The sequence below is a fragment of the Mytilus galloprovincialis genome, chromosome 3 (assembly GCF_965363235.1).
Source record: "Mytilus galloprovincialis chromosome 3, xbMytGall1.hap1.1, whole genome shotgun sequence".
NCBI lineage: Eukaryota > Metazoa > Mollusca > Bivalvia > Mytilida > Mytilidae > Mytilus > Mytilus galloprovincialis.
The window spans coordinates 26,942,744-26,962,571 of NC_134840.1; the positions used below are offsets into that span (position 1 = coordinate 26,942,744).

General features: G+C 31.1%; 1 protein-coding gene across 1 annotated transcript in view; it reads left to right on the plus strand.

Moving 5' to 3' along the window:
* Window positions 1–19,828, plus strand: part of LOC143067580 (N-acetylated-alpha-linked acidic dipeptidase 2-like) — a 35,390-nt gene that overhangs the window by 5,817 nt on the left and 9,745 nt on the right. Inside the window, exons 2-5 of the mRNA XM_076240928.1 lie at window positions 1,666–1,939; window positions 10,031–10,150; window positions 15,589–15,676; window positions 16,294–16,380. Of these exons, the coding sequence (XP_076097043.1) occupies window positions 1,666–1,939; window positions 10,031–10,150; window positions 15,589–15,676; window positions 16,294–16,380 (569 nt within the window). The remainder of the gene's footprint in view (window positions 1–1,665; window positions 1,940–10,030; window positions 10,151–15,588; window positions 15,677–16,293; window positions 16,381–19,828) is intronic.

Consider the following 19,828-nt stretch of genomic DNA (forward strand, 5'->3'; position numbering starts at 1 on the left):
TATGGTTGAATTTAAAAATAAATTGTGTATATATATATTGATAAAATATAAACTTTGTTTTCATTTTGAATCATATAAATTAAATTTTAATTTTTATGAGAGTATATTTTTTTGATAAGATTTAATTGTAAAGAATTCGAAAATAATTTCAAAGTTTATCAAGTTTGACATAAATTGCCTGTCAAAATTATAAAATTTAATCTTTTTTTTATCAAAATTATATTCTGATACAACAACAATTAAATATTTGTATGATAATGTAACTAGCACCAGTGATAAATTTAATTTTCAGATAATCATTACTACATCAAGCAATTTTCTTCAATTTATTTGGTACAGAAAATACCATGTACTTAGTATTATGATGTTGATCATGTTGATATATATCTGCTATGATCTGAGTGCATTATTGACTAATTTGTTGTTTTTGTTACACAGAATAGTGTCATTCTGTGCTTATTTGTGAAATAAAAAAAAATTACAAACTTAAGTCTAAGATAATGTTCAGGTTTAATACATTTCTTTTCTTACTTTAAATTTATTTAAATTTTTCAGCATTTTATAAAATCAAAATTCATGATCTCAAATTGATTTAAAGAAGGGATGAAGGGTGCTCAAAGATGATAAATTTTTTTAATATATATATATATATATATTTTTGTCAATAAACTTTGAAAAATAATGTTATGGTGAAATGGATGTTTAGAAACTACAAGCCAGTAGTTTTTGAGAATCCAGAAAACCAAAAAGAGGAGGATGATTGATTGTTGGTTGTAAACACCATAACTTACAGCATCTTTGATTACAGTGTATTTTGTGGTGGTCATTTTAATTGGTAGAGGAAGCAGGAAAACTTAGAGAGAACCACTGACCTTGGGAAGGAAAACTGGGACATAATTTGATGATGATGATGTTTAATGTGCAGCAGTAATTAAATAAAATTGAGAATGGAAATGGGGAATGTGTCAAAGAGACAACAACCCGACCATAGAAAAAACAACAGCAGAAGGTCACTAACAGGTCTTCAATGTAGCGAGACATTCCCGCACAATGAGGCGTCCTCCAGCTGGCTCCTAAACAAATATATACTAGTTCAGTGATAATGAACGCCATACTAATTTCCGAATTGTACACAAGAAACTAGAATTAAAAAAATACAAGACTAACAAAGGCCAGAGGCTCCTGACTTGGGACAGGCGCAAAAATGCAGCGGGGTTAAACATGTTTATGAGATCTCAACCCTCCCCCTATACCTCTAGCCAATGTAGAAAAGTAAATGCATAACAATACGCACATTTAAAATTCAATTCAAGAGAAGTCCGAGTCTGATGTCAGAAGATGTAAATGCATATTCAGGAAGAGAAACTGAGCTTTGCTCATTGTTGAAGGCCATACAGTGACCTTTAGTTGTTACTCATTTGGTACATGTATGTGTCATTGACAAATTTTTGAGATCAGAAACTTGCAAGAAAACTGTTCATTGTAGGTATGGTTATTTGTATATAGGTGAGGATTTAATTGTGTTCATTGAAAAAACAAACACAATCTTTGAAGGAACTTAATGCAGGTGTTAATATTCAAAAACCTGACCCCCCTGAAAACTATTTATAAAAGTTGTCATTCCTTGCCAAAGTACATTAAACCTGTTTCTATTCACTATTACAGAGATTTGAAGTTACTGGAAGATGTAAGACAAACAGAATATGTGAAGAAAGAACTACAGACATATGGATTGGACAGAGTAGAAGTCCAGGAATATGATGTAGTGGTAACATACCCCGATCCAGATAGACCAAATCAGCTGGTAGTCATTAATTCCTCCGGCCGGGTGGTGAAGAATGTGACCCTGAGTAAATCCAAGGTCGCCAATAAAGTAGAAGAAATAATTGAGGATGGGAGAGGAGGAGATGTTACAAGGCTGTCACCAAATGAAGTTGAGGTATTACAGAAAAAACAGTAAAATAGTTGATACCAGTAGATAAAAGTCTTGACCAATGTTTGTATAAATATACATCCCATGCATAGGTCACGATTTTCAAAATATGAAGTTTTTGAACTTGACAACGTACAAGAAACATATATGTACAAATAGCTTGATTTCTAATGCGTAGAAATCCTACATTTTTTCACCATTGTCTCCTGGTTTGTTTATTGGGCCATTATACTAGTATAATATGGTCAGTTTGTTTTGATGAAAAGATATACCTTAGGCAATAAACATTCAATTAATTTACAACACATCTAAAGTTAATTCAATAAACAAATAATGATTATTTCACAACTGCCCTTTCTATTTATTTCAATTATCTCAGGTACTTAAAATTAAGAGAAAGTGGTCTTTTACCATGTTTACATATCAAAACTATTATACATTAATTCACATACAGGTGGTAACTGATTTTTGATTCCTGTTTTATTGTACCTGTAATTAACCTGTAGAATGCCTCAGGTATATCCTTTGATCCTACAGGTGTTCAGAGGTAGGCTAGACCGCTGTCATAATAAAGATATTATCATATGGTCAGGTGTAGGTCAACCCTAAGTGGACAAATGTTAATCTCTAATGAACAATAAATTTTTTTAATTCAGTGACTGACTTTGAAATTTCAATTTAAAAATACATTTTTATCTAGAACGATTTATTCAGATTAATTTTAACTGTGGTACACAAAAACAACATTAAACTGTGTCTTAATTGGTATTTAAATGCTAATCTGTATGGATATAGATAAGTTTATTTGTAATAAGCTGTTTATTTACTCTAATAATGAATAATATACAAATGGATTACATTGGTATAGTCATGATAGTAGTAATTAAAGTGTAATGCATTTCTTTGCTGCTTTTCTATTTCTCACCCCTCATTATACCCGCTGACTTAAAATTTTACAAATATATGACACAGTACTGCAATGTACTGCCATACTGTTTACTCCTGCTGACTGAAAGATTAACATAGAACTGCAAAGTACTGCCATACTGATTACTCCTGCTGACTGAAAGATTGGCATATTACTACAATGTACTGCCATACTGATTACTCCTGCTGACTGAAAGATTGAAATAGAACTGCAAAGTACTGCCATACTGATTACTCCTGCTGACTGAAAGATTGACATAGAACTGCAAAGTACTGCCATACTGATTACTCCTGACTGAAAGATTGACATATTACTACAATGTACTGCCATACTGATTACTCCTGCTGACTGAAAGATTGACATAGAACTGCAAAGTACTGCCATACTGATTACTCCTGCTGACTGAAAGATTGACATATTACTGCAATATACTGCCATACTGATTACTCCAGCTGACTGAAAGATTGACATAGTACTGCAATGTACAGCCATACTGATTACTCCTGCTGACTGAACGATTGGCATATTACTGCAATATACTGCCATACTGATTACTCCTGACTGAAAGATTGACATACTACTGCAATGTACTGCCATACTGATTACTCCTCCTGACTGAATGATTGGCATATTACTGCAATATACTGCCATACTGATTACTCCAGCTGACTGAAAGATTGACATATTACTGCAATGTACTGCCATACTGATTACTCCTGCTGACTGAACGATTGGCATAGTAGTGCAATGTACTGCCATACTGATTACTCCTGCTGACTGAATGATTGGCATATTACTGCAATGTACTGCCATACTGATTACTCCTGCTAACTGAACGATTTGCATATTACTACAATGTACTGCCGTACTGATTACTCTTGTGACTGAAAGATTGGCATATTACTGCAATATACTGCCATACTGATTACTCCTGACTGAAAGGTTGACATAGTACTGCAATGTACTGCCATACTGATTACTCCTGACTGAAAGGTTGACATAATACTGCAATGTACTGCCATACTGATAACTCCTCCTGACTGAATGATTGGCATATTACTGCAATATACTGCCATACTGATTACTCATGACTGACAGGTTGACATAGTACTGCAATGTTCTTCCATACTGATTACTCATGACTGAAAGGTTGACATAGTACTGCAATGTTCTGCCATACTGATTACTCATGACTGAAAGGTTGACATAGTACTGCAATGTTCTGCCATACTGCAGACCCAGCCAAACATAAATTGTTTCAACAGGTCATGAGGTCCAGTAACAAATATTTTTTACAGGACCTTCATTTCTGTTACAGGACCTACTTATCATCACCGGTGAGCAGCGCAAAGTGCTGCGAACATGCTAGGGGGGGTCTGGGGGCATGCCCCATCATAAAAACGGAGGAAACTCATGTTATTGTTTACAACATGTGTTTCCGGCGCATGCGTAATGAACCGGGGAAAAAAGAAATGCCGGAAACTGACGCAACGGACATGACAATCGAGATACAAAATTTTCAAAATATTCAAATTGAAAGGGTTTAGGCAGTAGGAGACAAGCCAGTGAGCCTTAAAATTGTCTTATAATATGTTTATAAAAAGAAGAAGTCATATTAAAAATGCCGATTTTCAGGGAATGCATAAAATAGTTGACAAGAAAATCTTGCCGCGTGTCAATGGAAGCGTGATTTCATTGGCTGCTTTTTATATTATTGTGTTCTGATTGGGTTACTATTTGTGTTGTCCATATATATCTATATATATGACTAGGGTATTTCCGCGATCCTAATTAGTATAAAGACAAACGCTTTTCATTGATCTCGGGAGTAAAACCATATTTTGTGTTTGATATAGCAACACATTTTTCCCAATTTTAATACTGCATGCTGCAAAAAATGTACAGGACAGGAGGTCCTGTAGTTCACAGGATGGTGGCGGACCTTCAAGTTTTTTACAGGTCATGACCTGCGGTCCGACGATGTTTGGGTTGGTCTGTACTGATTACTCATGACTGAAAGGTTGACATAGTACTGCAATGTTCTGCCATACTGATTACTCCTGACTGAAAGATTGACATAGTACTGCAATGTACTGCCATACTGATAACATATTATAAATACTTCAATGTACTTGCAGACTTTTACAAAAAATGTATTACTCCTGATGATAGAAAAAAATTGACATAGTACTGCCATACTGATTACTCCTGCTGACTGAAAGGTTGACATATTAAAAATACTTCAATGTACTCACAGACTTTTACAAAAACGTATTACTCCTGATGATAGAAAAAGATTGACATAGTACTGCAATATACTGACAGACTCATTAGAGCTGTTGACGCAAGCAATGACATAACACTTTGATATATATACTAACATACTTATAAAAGCTGTTGAATTAAATGTTGACATAATATTGCAATGTACTAAGATACATATTACTCCTGCTGAATCAAAGATTGACATAGTATTTCATTTTACAAAAAAACCCAGGATCGATGACAATAACAATGTCAAACATCCTATAATTAAAGACATAACCAATTTCCTTCTTTATAAACGTGACAAATGCATTGACTATAAATATTTGCAGATTGATGGAATGTTATTTAAAATTAATAACTTTGTATGAAATACTTTCTTCCAATACCGGTAGATTTTACTTGTTACTTGAGAGAGTAGATAAAATCATTCTGATTTTAGACAAAATAATTTCTTTGCTCATTAGAATGTGTTGCAAATTGCCTTTTATTAATGTTTTATCCATTTGTAGCATCAAAAACGTCATATTCATTTCTGTTACGGCCAGAAATCGCCTTTAAATTGTAGCCAACAAAAGACACAAATCAATAGTAAAATTTAACAATATTTAATATACAAAAGTTTACAAAAGGTATTACACAAATATTACTGTTAACTTAACTGTCAAAATATGAGTCCAATCTGTTATCTTTATCTGTATCCGGAAATCTTTCGGAATCCCATTTGAATATTACGTTCACTACTAATGTCACAATCCAGTATGATGTTGTTTGTAGAATAAAAGTGTCAATCCAAATGCTGTGAATACTAATGTCTATCAATGTCTATGTCCAAGTTTAATTATCAGAGTTTAACTTTAGTGTCTGTATATATAGTGTTGTCATGGAAAATTCTAGAACACTCTATAATGGAACATTGTGGAAAATCCTGGAAAGTTACAACGGAAGTTTCTGGAATAACGTAGAAGTTTAAATTACGCATCGTTTATAAGGATCATTCTAGAAAGTTCCAATCATTCTGTGAATGTTCCAGTGATTCCTAAACTGCACAGTTATAAGATTATTTGGTAAACAACTATCAGGCCATACAACACAAATTAGGCCAACATAAATAACATAATAATTACAATATCATAACACTTTCCAAACTGCTTGCCAAACATCGTTTATTTTTGTAAACTTTCCGAAATTTGTCCGCCATATTGAAAAATGTAGGAATCAAGAATCGGATACGGTTCAACTATGTAATAACTCCGCATTCTTGCAATTATAAGTTCAGATGCACAAATGACACAATTGACAGAAAAATAATGATCACAAAAGTGAAAAAAAGCATTCTACATGAATTAACACTAACAGACATTGGCAAATTATAATGCAAATGCATTGTTTTATTTTTTTCTGTTAATCTAAAAATTTTTAAAGTTAAAAACTTTATATATCTTTTCTTAATTAGAAGCACTCAAATGTTTATACAGCTATGTTATATTGAAATTGTATTGTGAGTTACACCATTGAAATTTAGAAATGTTAGTGTCACTGTTGGTAATTAATGTTGTAATTATGCGATAAAATATGTTCAAGTACGCCAGAATATATGAAAAGGAAACAAAAGATCAAATATGAATATATAAACTCTGCAATGATATGGAATATGCACATTAGACATGTACAATGCGACTAAATGCATGATATCATTTAAAAAAGGGCAAGGTATTATGATGCGATTATAACCGATAGTTGGTTGGTTGCTGTCAACCGATTGTAATAGATAATCGGTTGGTAATTTCAACCGATTATCCAACACTAGTTGACATAGTAATTCATTTACTGACATACTCATAATTGCTATTGATATATAGCTGTTAGCATTCAAGTTTATTTGTGGGAGGCTTGCATTCAAATTTAATTGCAGCAGACTTGGGTATGAACCTTTCTAATATATAGTTTTGCTTATTCTCATTGAAAAATATTATCCAAATCTGTGCTTTTGTTCAATAGAATTGTATGCTGACTAGGATTTATAAGAATAAGTTCAAGAGGACTCCTTTCTCTCCCCTCAGTCGCTACTGAATAATGGTGAAATGAATTTTAGATTAAATTTAGACAGAACAAAAAAACATATATTAGAAATATACATTTTAAATTAGATGGGACAGCAAGGAAGATCTCCTGTGTATATAAATGGACTTCTATAGACCTTTTTTTATTAGAAGTTTAAAAATTATTTTGTTATTTAAGCAAAATATGTAAATTATGACATGCTTTTGTGTTGAGAAATAGACATGTTATCCCATGGTCACATTTCATTGTACAGAAACTTGATATTCTATTGAAATATAAATCATTATCTACAAAATTATTTGAATTAAATTTGAAATGAATTCTGTTTAACTGGTATGATTAATGACAAGCTGTCTTGACAATAAAGAGACAATGATTATGCTTGAAAAGATAATTTGAGGTGTTAATTTGTTCTTAATTTTGTAAAATTCCACTACGATTTACAACTTAAATATTTTAAGAATCTAAACTTTTTTTCGTTAAAAACATATTGTTATATATATATTATGTCAATTTTTAAGACTAAGTAAAATTACAGACTTTTTGCAAATGAAGCTGTTACAATAAACTTGCTGTCATAGCTTATTTAAACAAGGATTCCTGTAACAGTTAAAACTGAAAGAAAGGTAGAACGCTTTGTAATAAAACTTGGTTTGATTTAGAACATATAGGACTAACAAAGGCCAGAAGTTCCTGATTTGGGACAGGTGCAAACATTTGGTGTGGTTAAACATGTTTTGTGAGATCTCAACCCTTCCCCTATACCTCTAGCCAATTTGGAATAAACAAAAGCACAACAATACGTATAGTTAAAGAGTATTACAGAATTTCTTTTATGAAAATTTTACATACAGAAACTTAACTGGACATGCTCTGAGGCTCTCACATTATTGAGAGGATCTTACTTCTGAAAATACCTTGTTAATAAAACAGTAAAAATTTATCTTTACGTTTTTTAACTCTCGAAATTTTGAAATCACAAGAACCTTCTTAGAAAAATCAATTTCGTCAGTTTTCACTAGAGTTTATTTAAAGCTTCAATCAGTATTGACAGAAGAATGGTGTGATGACATGCACATTTAACACCTTTTTATCAAAGGAAAGATGATGCACTTTCCATTAATGTAATAGATTGATTACATAGACATAGATATTGTCAGGTCTATTGCTTATGTTACCTGGTGAAATAAAAATGCTACAAGGTCTAACATGGAAATGTCAAGTATATTATGAAGAAATCAAAGTAAGTGATGTGGGGGACCTATATGTTTATAAAAATGCATTGATTTTCATGTTTCTCAATAGTAGTCCATGGTTGACATCACTTTACCATATATCTGTTGTGTATGGGAGACCTTAAAAGTTCTTATCTTTTAGCTAAGGCATATATTTTTCTAGAAGTTATTCATGACTCAGGACATGCAGGAGTACTGCCATTAACATTACATAAAATTGAGAATGGAAATGGGGAATGTGCCAAAGAGACAACAACCCGACCATGGAAAAAAAAACAACAGCAGAAGGTCACCAACAGGTCTTCAATGTAGCGAGAAATTCCCGCACCCGGAGGCGTCCTTCAGCTGGCCCCTAAACAAATATATACTAGTTCAGTGATAATGAACGCCATACTAATTTCCAAATTGTACACAAGAAACTAAAATTAAAATAATACAAGACTAACAAAGGCCAGAGGCTCCTGACTTGGGGACAGGCGCAAAAATGCGGCTACATTTATGTAGCCAAATATTATAAAGTTACTTCTGCATATCACGGTCTCATTTATGTTAAGAAGATATTCTAATATTTGTGGTTCATATGGCTCACTGCCTCATTTGTCTTGGATAGTTTCTGTTAAGCTTACTCCAAATTTTATTAGACTTAATAAATTGTAAAGACACCTTGTTTAAGACTATGCGTTGACCGTAAGATATATTTAGGTCATTAAATGTTACATTGGTATATACCCATATCTCATTAATTAACATCCCACATTTTCATAAAACATTTGAAAGAATGCATTCATAAAAACATTTTCAAATATTATTTTCCTGATAAGTTCAATTATTTTCATAGTTATATTCCTCTTATGAAATATTTCATGTTTATATACATACCCCCTTTTCCTCATATCCCCTATAACTGTAAGGTAAGTACCACTGTGGTCCACACCCACACCCTTGCATGTGAATTAACACTGTGCAACAAGTCTCTGAGGTGAATGTTGCAAGGACACATTTCTGTTCCTTTCCAATATCCCTGTTTCCAGTGCAGTCCAATTTTCTGCCCTTCATATTAGGTGACCTACCTTTGAAAACATACCTATTGTAATGATGTTTCATTTGTTCTTATCCTGAATTCATGGCCATGGAATACGTCAGGGGACATAAGGCAAACAACAACAATCAATCCATCCTTTTCTGTACTATGTTCATATAAATGCCATTTACTTGTATAAATTGGAAAAGACTGCATACAAATTCAACATATTTTGGGATGGAAAATCAGGCGTGTTGTTATTGGCATCAGGACTCTCAGTAACAATATTGTTCTTTTAGTGTGTGTTTAGTTCAGTTTAAGGGGAACCAATAATGGTAGGTAAATGATACAGGTCAAGCCATTATATTGACATTGCAGGCACATCTCAATTCCATGGTTATTATTTTTATCTGCACCTAAGTCTTGCTCCATTGTCTTTGAAACTGTGGCATAGTTTGCATTTCTAATTGTTGCCCTAAAAAACACCATTTGCATAACACTATCAAAATCATATACAGGCGAGAAGTCTCTCAACACTTTTATTGTCAATATATTGCTAACTGTTTTAATTTTTCCACTTCCAGGGAGAGCTAGTATATGGTGATTATGGTAGAAGTATTGACTTAGTGAGGAAGAATAGATCTATGTCTCTCCAGGGCAAGGTGTTGATGATCCGACAAGGAGAAGTATCAATAAAGGAAAAGGTAGGTATCATTGACAATTTGTACTAGTAGGCTTATTGGCCAGGCAACTTTCATTAAGACTCTATTTTACCCACAATAAAGTTATTACCAGCCTATGGTCCATCACTTTGAAATCTAATGTATATCAAGAATAGATTATGCTTTCAGTAATCAGAATAATGGACACTTTATGTATTACATGAAAGTCATTTAAACTTATTATATTTTTTCAGTTTTTAGTCAACTGATCATATGAGAATCTATGCAATTTGGACCTTTTCCATTAATCAAATTATTTTCCATTCTCCATTTATAAATGGCATTCTAATCTGTCATACATGATAAAATAGAGAATGGAAATGGGAAATATGTCAAAGAGACAACAACCCAACCATAGAGCAGACAACAGCCAAAGGCCAACAATGGGTCTTCAATGTAGCGAGAAACTCCCACCCGGAGGAGTCCTTCAGTTGGCCCCTAAACAAATATGTATACCAGTTCGGTGATAATGGACGTCATACTACTTTAACTCCTAATTATACACCAGAAACTTAAATTATAAATCATACAAGACTAACAAAGGCCAGAGGCTCCTGACTTGGAACAGGTGCAAAAATGAGTTTGGACCCCTAAAAATAATTTACATCAAGACTACCAAACAACCAATACAAATAAAAAACCCCAAAACATTCTATTTACACAAAATGTGCAACAGTATCAAATTTTATTATAACAAATCTTTGAAACATAACACAAAATAGCAGGAATTATCATATACTGGAACTACTAACAACTTCTTTATTTCAAAAGAAACAGTATATTGTATACAGAGAAAATAGCCTAATTTTGTGTAGAATTAAAATGAAATGGGGTTAAATCTAGTTTTGTGGGTTTTAGTATGAAGATTGAAGATTTTTGCCATATAAATGATCCTAAACAAGATTTTAATCCTTGGATTGACTTGTTTTCATAATACCATTTAAACCAATTTTGAACCTGACAAAACAATCTTATGTCATTGATACATGTTTTTAGAACCAGATTTTATTTTAAACAAATACTAGATCATTATTTAATGCCTGAAACTACAGATATTAATAATTTTACAAGAACCCTTAGGAGAACAAAATGACACAAGTTTATGAAACATTTTCCTGTTGTGTTTGCCTGTAGCCTTTGCTTTTTAAATTTTCATATAGAAATTGTTTGATGTACATTTACTTAACGCTTATGCTTGACTACAGTAGTGGTTGAATTAAAAAAAAAATCTGTGTTTCTGAATGTAAAGAATTGGTATATAAACACACAGAAGTTATGATCAGTTTACACATGTATCTTGATAATAGCCAATGTTATAGTATTTTTATGTTTGTAAGGGACATTTGTGTATTTTTTCATAAATATTTTATTGTAATAATGCAAGGATAAATTTTGAAGAGGTTTGAAATTAGTTGTCCACAACCTTGGCAAGGAAAAGGGGGGGAGGGGGTCAGGGGATTTGTACACTCTCCCCCCTTGGAAACAAATAAGCACTGTTAAAGTCTACAATCTGTTGAATTGTAACTGTTAAAGTTGAGTTCCCAATTCCATGTAACCCCTCCTTAGAAACTCTTGGCTACGGACCTGTGGTCCAAGTAAATACAATCATGTTTCTGCTAAATGAAGGAAACAAGACAAGAAAAAAACAACCAAGAAAGGAAGGCATAATGGCTAGTAATGGTTGACAGGTACTTAATTTCTTCATGGTTAAACATTTGAGCATGCAATGTTTCCGATTTGTTGAATGTGTAGAAAATCCTTAATTCTACTTTATATAAGAATGACTCAATGTTTTGAGTGACAAACTACTTTGATAAGTAAATAAAACCCTATGGAATTCTCAAGGATCTTCTATCAGACCATAAAATTTATTGAATTTAAGTTTATTATGACTTTATTCTTGAGCATCCTTGTTGAGTCGACTTCATTCTTCTCACTTTTTAAACACTATTTTATAGGTTTGTTTTGTATTTGCAGACCACGCCAAATATGCTCAACTATTTAAAAAGAATTTGACGTTTAATATAAAACAAATATCTTTGCGTATCTCCCTACTTTTTACAATACAGAATTATTGTTAAACAACTCTTTATGGCAATGATAACCATAATCCTTTATTATTCCCCTTAACAGAGGAAAGTAAACATGGATATTTACATTGTACGGTAGTATAAGTCTTATTTCTGACGTCAGAGATAGCAATATTTATGTTGAATTTTCAATGGAATTCAAACTCAGTAGACATAAACTGTCATAAGTTTTTGGTGGTTTGTCATTATATTTTGCTAATTGGTATTAATTTAGATGTAAAAAGCATAAAAGCAAAAGTGATGAAAAATAGAAAAAGTATGGTGTAATTCATTCTAAGATTTGACAGATGTATAAGAATATATAGCTTTATACCAGTGAGGTAAACACTTGAAAACAGACAAAACCCAAAAGATTGTGGAATCTAATTACAAATTATTATAAAATTGTTCACACTAATTCATATTTGCATAGACTGCCCATTATTTGAATAATTAGGCCCCAGCCATAGCAGAGGGGGCATTAAGTTTTACCCTTGTTTTATTTCTATATTAAAAAAAGTACTAAGCATTCAAGTTGTCATAGATGATCTTTTGCAGAAAAATGATTAAAATATTAAAAGTGTCAGCATTATTAAATCATTATTATATATATAAATTGTCAAGATATTTTACGATTTTGAATTGCATATGACAACATACAATTTTACTACAAACTATGCTGAAAAAAGCTTGCCTTAATTTCTTGAACCCGTTGACAAATGAAAAATAGGTATTGTATAGATTTGTAGCAACAAGTGTCTTTTTGATGTTTCAGTGACACTTTGACTATTGTTAGACATGTTAGAGTTGCTTTTGAAGTTAAATTGGATTACATATTTTGGGCCTTTTATTTATTTAAAGATACTCATGTACTTCTATGTTAAAAGTCAATTATATATTCATACTCTGAGAAAAAAAATCTTGTATACCTACACAAAACAAGCGTTTAAATTTTTTTAATTTACTAAGAAGATCAAAGAAAAAAATTATTCAGAAATTCAAAATATAAATTATTAAATATAAATTAAATTACACTTATGATTGAATGAATTTGCACTTTTGACCCTTGCAGGCATATGAGACATTTATTACTATATCATGTATATAATGTGCAAATTCATAGATTATTATTGATTCAAAATTGATATATTAAAGAAGTAATTTGAAAAGGAAGTTACTGCTTGATTTGATCAATGTAAAATATTTTATGATACAGAAAACATTAGAGGTTTGAAGTGGTGCTGATCTTTTCTAGAGGACTTACCATAGCTTCTCTAATAAAATTGTCTCTTTGGAGATCTGTCTTTTATGTCTTTATCTTATATTTTGGGAAACATTCAAATTATCTCTAATAATTTGACACTTTGAAGATCTGTCCTTTATTATGCATATTGGGATAAAATTCAGATGCAAAGATCCAAGAGTTAACAGGATCTTTTTCTGTACCTAAGGAGGAATCATAACAAGGAGCAAGCACTCACAGTATTAGGTTTTGTTTGTTTGTTATTTATTAACATAAAATAGATTAAGGATCAAACCAGACCAGGGGTTACTGTTCAAACCTACTTATCATATTCCATAGTTATATTAACAACACTATGGGGATCATCTGATGAAGTCAATTCAAATAAATTTGGTTATTTTTCCTACATTTCCTAGGTACATTTCTGTTGTGTATATATACATATAGTTCCTCAAATCTTTAGGTATTTATACAACAATGATTTCACTTGCCAGGTTTGAGTCTTCCTAATGAAGGCAATTTTTTCGGAAAAGTTGCTTCAAAGGCACAGAATTTACAAAATGATGTTTGTTTATGGTGAAAAACCTTGTTAAACATTTTTTTATTCCCAAATCTAATACATATATATCAAAAGAATTTCCATCAATTTGAAAAGATTTTCAAAGAACAGTATTAGACCAGATTTTTTATTTATTTCAGTGAATGTTTGGTTTGTTTATTTTCATATTAGTAGCGGTTAGAACTTTTGAAATTATAATACATCAGTTTGTGTCTACAATGTTCTAAATATATATAGTACATGTGTTAACATTTACTAGAATATTTAAGGTATTGTTAAAAGGTATGCTGTTTGATTTGGAGGGTAATAAATTTAAATTAAGTATAGTGAATTGATTGTAAATTGAAACAAATTTAAGTTAAATGCATTGATAGGGTAGAGAATTTTATCGCTTAGTAACAAGTTGCTTGTCTTACTGGATTATATTAAGTCCTGTTTTGTAATGTTGGCAATAAAACACATAATAAACTCAAATATTTCACAATCATTTATAGCATTGTGACTTTTAATCTATTGTTAGTATGTTTTGTTATACATGTTATATGTGAATATTTGAACAATAACATTTTATATCCAATAATATTAAAGTATTTCATGTGACCTGTTTGTATAGAGTTAACTTGACATAATTTATAAGATTTCACTGCATTTGAGTTTATTGATAATGCAAGTTAATGGGGTATATCAATGGATAAAATCTGAATATTCAATTTAAACAACTATTACAAAAACCCATTTCCACAAGAAAAAATTGAACTTCTGTGTATGATTTAAAAGAAAATGAAATTGAGACATCTGAAGATTAAATTGATAGTATTATTTAGACTATTATCTGTCTTGCAGTATTCAACTTTGTTAAAAAGTTCAACTTATAAAAAAAACTCCAAACTGTAATGGAGGTTAAATACTTTATGATTCAGCAGAAACATTTTAAAAAAAATAAAACAACACGTTACATGTGAATAATTTCTACAAATTTCATGCATCAAAGTTATCTATACATGTTATGTGAGTCAACTAAAAGCAAAAAAATGAATCATAATAAGTGAAACTCTATTTAGTCATTCTGTTCTGCATTGAATTAAAGTCATTTAAAATACATTATATGGGAAAATATGGAGTTACACATTAATAAAATGAAATAAGAAATACTAATGCATGAACGAAAGAAAATCTTATTTTTACGTCACACATTTTGTGGAAATAAAATTTTGGGGTATTAATTTAAGATATCAAAAGGGTCATAAAAAAGAAGGTCATGATCAATTTAACTTTTCATTTTGAGATTACTTTCTTTGCAGTTTTGTGATATAGTGTCTGTGCTAGCCTTGGTTGATGCCAACCAAGGTCAAACCAAAAACTTTAAGTTGGTATTTTCTACCTCCAATCAAAATTGTGAACCAGAGCAAAGGATGATCAGCTCAAAGTGAGAATAACAAACATGTCAAAATGTAATAGTGATTGATTGAGAAATTTTAAGGGGAACACAAAAGAAAGAAAAAAATATACATTTGAAAATGTATCTGATTTGACCTTTGTTCTGTTACAGATTAGAAATGGGATGACCTTTGGTGTGAGAGGTATATTGATACAAAATGCAGAGGAGGAAAACATAGCTGACATCACTGACTGTTTAGGTAGGAACTCAACAGTTTACATACACTTTAGATGCAAGAAATATAGTCAAAGGCAAAGAAGCCACAGCAATAATGTAGTGAAAACTTTGTCTACTGACAATATGATTACACTAGTATTGACCATACTTGACTGTTAAATAGCTTATTTAAATGAAATTTTTACAACAAAGTCATGATAAGTGGCAGGATATATCTGTGTAGGATGTTTTCTAGTTGTTATAAATTGTAAATGACAAAGTACACAACATCAGCAATAACACTCTTAATGTATACATATACAGTATTATTCTCTCCTACAATCAAATCAAATAATTTTATTTTGTAATATTTTATTTAATTGTTAATTACATTGAGTTATTAGACTTCTGAATTTACTCCGATTTGCCTTGTCAGTTGTTATCAGGAACTTTTGCTTTAATACATGCATTACAATTCCTTTATTTTAAATACTTATAGGTAGAAATTATGCTGAAGAGGTAAATACCCCAAAATATACTAAATGAAATAAAAAACTAAGGTATGCAGACAAACCAATAAAACAACCAAATATAATTAAAAAGGGTATTAAGCTATCAGTCTTTCTGTAATACTCTCATGTAATTCTTTTTTAAATATAGATACAAGTCAACAGTATCCATTTCCAGTACAGATGTTATCCAGAAATATTTCTGAACAATTACTGATGTATTATTCAACACAAAATAGTGAGTTTGTTTACTTTTAAAACAATTGTTGACTACAGTGACTGTGGTGGGGTAGTTGGTTGACATTATTATGTAAAAGTCACCTCAGCTTGTCAACATGGAATGCTAATTAAAACTATGTTCAAGCCTTTTACGAAAAGTCAAAGTTTGTTTGATTTTGTAGGCATAACATATCAACAATAGAAGAAAAAAATATTTGTTACTTTTCTGCACTTTTACTTGAGTAATGAGTACTGTAAAATAAATCTTCTATACAAAGATTTGTCTTTACCAGAATGTGTAGAAATAATGAATCATAATTAACAAGATTTCACTTTCCTTAATTGGAATAATGAATCATACATTGTATTCACACATCTGAATAGGAATAATGAATCAAACATGCCATATTGTCACAAGTCTGAATAGGAATAATAAATCATACAAACCTCATCTTCACATGTCTTAATAGGAATAATGAATCATACAAATCTTATCTTCACAAGTCTGAATAGAAATAATGAATTATACAAACCTTGTCTTCACAAGTTTGAATAGGAATAATGAATCATACAAACCATGTCTTCACAAGTCTGAATAGAAATAATGAATCATACAAACCTTATCTTCACAAGTCTAAATAGGAATAATGAATCATACAAAGCTTGTCTTCACAAGTCTGAATAGAAATAATGGATCATACAAACCATGTCTTCACGAGTCTGAATAGAAATAATGAATCATACAAACCTTATCTTCACAAGTCTAAATAGGAATAATGAATCATACAAAGTTTATCTTCACAAGTCTGAATAGGAATAATGAATCATACAAACCTTGTCTTCACAAGTTTGAATTGGAATAATGAATGATACAAACTTTTGGTTGAAGTCATAACACTTTGCTCAGTGCTCGGAGCACAAAAATCATGCTGGAAACATGAAATCCAGTATTTTGATTGGTTGATTCTTGAGTCTGAATACAAAAATCGTGCTTGAAAGTTTTATGACCGCAAGAAGTCTAAATAAGAATAATAAATCATACAAAGCTTGTCTTCGCAAGTCTGAATAGGAATAATGAATCATACAAACCTTGTCTTCACATTTATGAATAGGAATAATGAATCATACAAAGCTTGTATTCATGATTCTAAATAGGAATAATTAATAATACAAAGCTTGTCTTCACAGGTCTGAATAGGAATAATGAGTTATACAAACCTTGAATACAAATAATGAATCATACAAAGCTTGTCTTCATGAGTCTGAATAGGAATGATTAATTATACAAACCTTATCTTCACAAGTCTGAATTGGAATAATGAATCATACAAACCATGTCTTCACAAGTCTAAATAGGAATAATGAGTTATACAAACCTTGAATAGAAATAATGAATCATACAAAGCTTGTCTTCACGAGTCTGAATAGGAATAATGAATTATACAAACCTTATCTTCACAAGTCTAAATGGGAATAATGAATCGTACAAACCATGTCTTTACAAGTCTGAATAGGAATAATGAACCATACAAAGCTTATCTTTACAAGTCTGAATAGGAATAATGAATCACACAAACCTTGTCTATGTAAGCAGGGTTTCCCCTGGGTCAATTTTTTTTTTGCCACCTCTTTAACCAAAACAATATATTTTTCGCCACATTATTTTTTTTTTGCCAAGTAACACAAATGTATTTTTCTTTTAAAATATTCCTTTTTTTTCCCATTTCTGTCTATGATTATTCTATCAAACTTGTTTTAGAGTCTACATTGCAATGAATACATTTTAAACATTAACCTTTTAAAAAAAAAGAACTTTATAGGGAAAACTGATTATATTTTGAACAACTTTAAAAGAAGGGGGGCACTTACTTTTAAAAATAAAGAAGATATATGTCCTGAAATATAAACAATTCTTGGATACCTGAAAGATGTACAGTTCTTTGGGAAAGTTTTTCAAAAATAAAAACATTTGCCCTTTTGTACTAAGAAGTGGTTTTTACAACAAAACAAAAGTTTTTTATCACTTGAAATTGATCCCTCATGTAAGGTGTAGTCATTACAAAGTAATTATAAACAAAAAACAAGAAAACAAATATTAGTTTGACATGTTTCTGCATTCTGTTTATTCAAATGCGAAACCTTTTTCTTCTCAACATGTTTACTTGCAATCGAAAATTTTTAACTGGTTCTTTGTCAGGTACTTTTTAACAGGTAAAAGGTATACTATTCTCGGAAACCAGTCTTACAGATCCGAATCAATGATGCGCTTTGTAGATAAGGTAACTTTACAGGACAGTTCGTCACCTCTACAGGTTTGCTCCAAGTTTAATAGACAGTTTGAACTGTGGCACCGTAGGAGACATATTTAGTAGACATGATTGATAGACAGTTTGGCAAGGCAGGAGACATTTCGGGACCAAGACAAATCAGTACCTCATTTTGCTACCTTATTCTGTTCCTTATCACAAATACCATACTGGTAATTTTTTCACAAATTTTTTTTTTCTTATTTACCATTAAATTCACAAAATCATATTTGATCATAAGTAGAAAAAACAATACTGACAATATGATGACCTATAGTTGTTAATTTCTGTGTCATTTGGTCTCTTGCGGAGAGTTGTCTCATTGGCAATCATACCTTATCTTCTTCTTTTTATTGATTGCATTTCAATAAACTTTTTTCAACTTAGAAAAAACCACATCCAATGACTGTACAGGCCTATGAGATGGTGCCTTATGTTTAGAGTCTGATGAGACATTGATGAAAAACTAGAACCTAAGTCCTGTGACATGACTAGATTCAGTTGAACTTGACACATATTTTTGAAAAGTATCTCAAATCAAAAGAAATACATCAAATCCTGTCTATTGGTTAAATTCGTTTTGTTCCTTTAATCAACTAAAAATATAAAAAGGTTATTTTTAATAGAAATTTTTTGGACAAGTAACAATTTCATTCGGACAAGTTAATTTTGGTATGTACTTGTCCTACAGGAGTTGAAAAAAAAGTTATTGTAGAGGCCTATTAAATGATAAAGTTTTAAATCAGAGACCTTTCTAGCTTTTGTACATTTTTTGTCATAACAACAGTTTTCTTTTCTGGACTATCATTAAAATAAGGAGAAAGTCGTCAAAACTTTGCTTCAAACACGTGTGTCGCAAAATGGTTAATAATCCTTGATGTAACATGTGACGGGCGCCATTTAACCATATCATTTTGTCAATCAACACCTTTATTAATTAGTCCTTTGTTGTCGATTGCTATATAAAATGCAATCAGCTGAATATTGATTTTCTGTCAAAATCTTAACGAGTTCAAGGTGAATTCCGAGTATTGTCTGATCAAGTAAATTCTGAGAAACCCGAAAAAAAGTAAATAAACGAGATGGTTGAAAGTAAATCGTTATATATATTTATTTCGCCAAATTCTTTTGCCAATGACAATTTTAATCGCCACAATTATT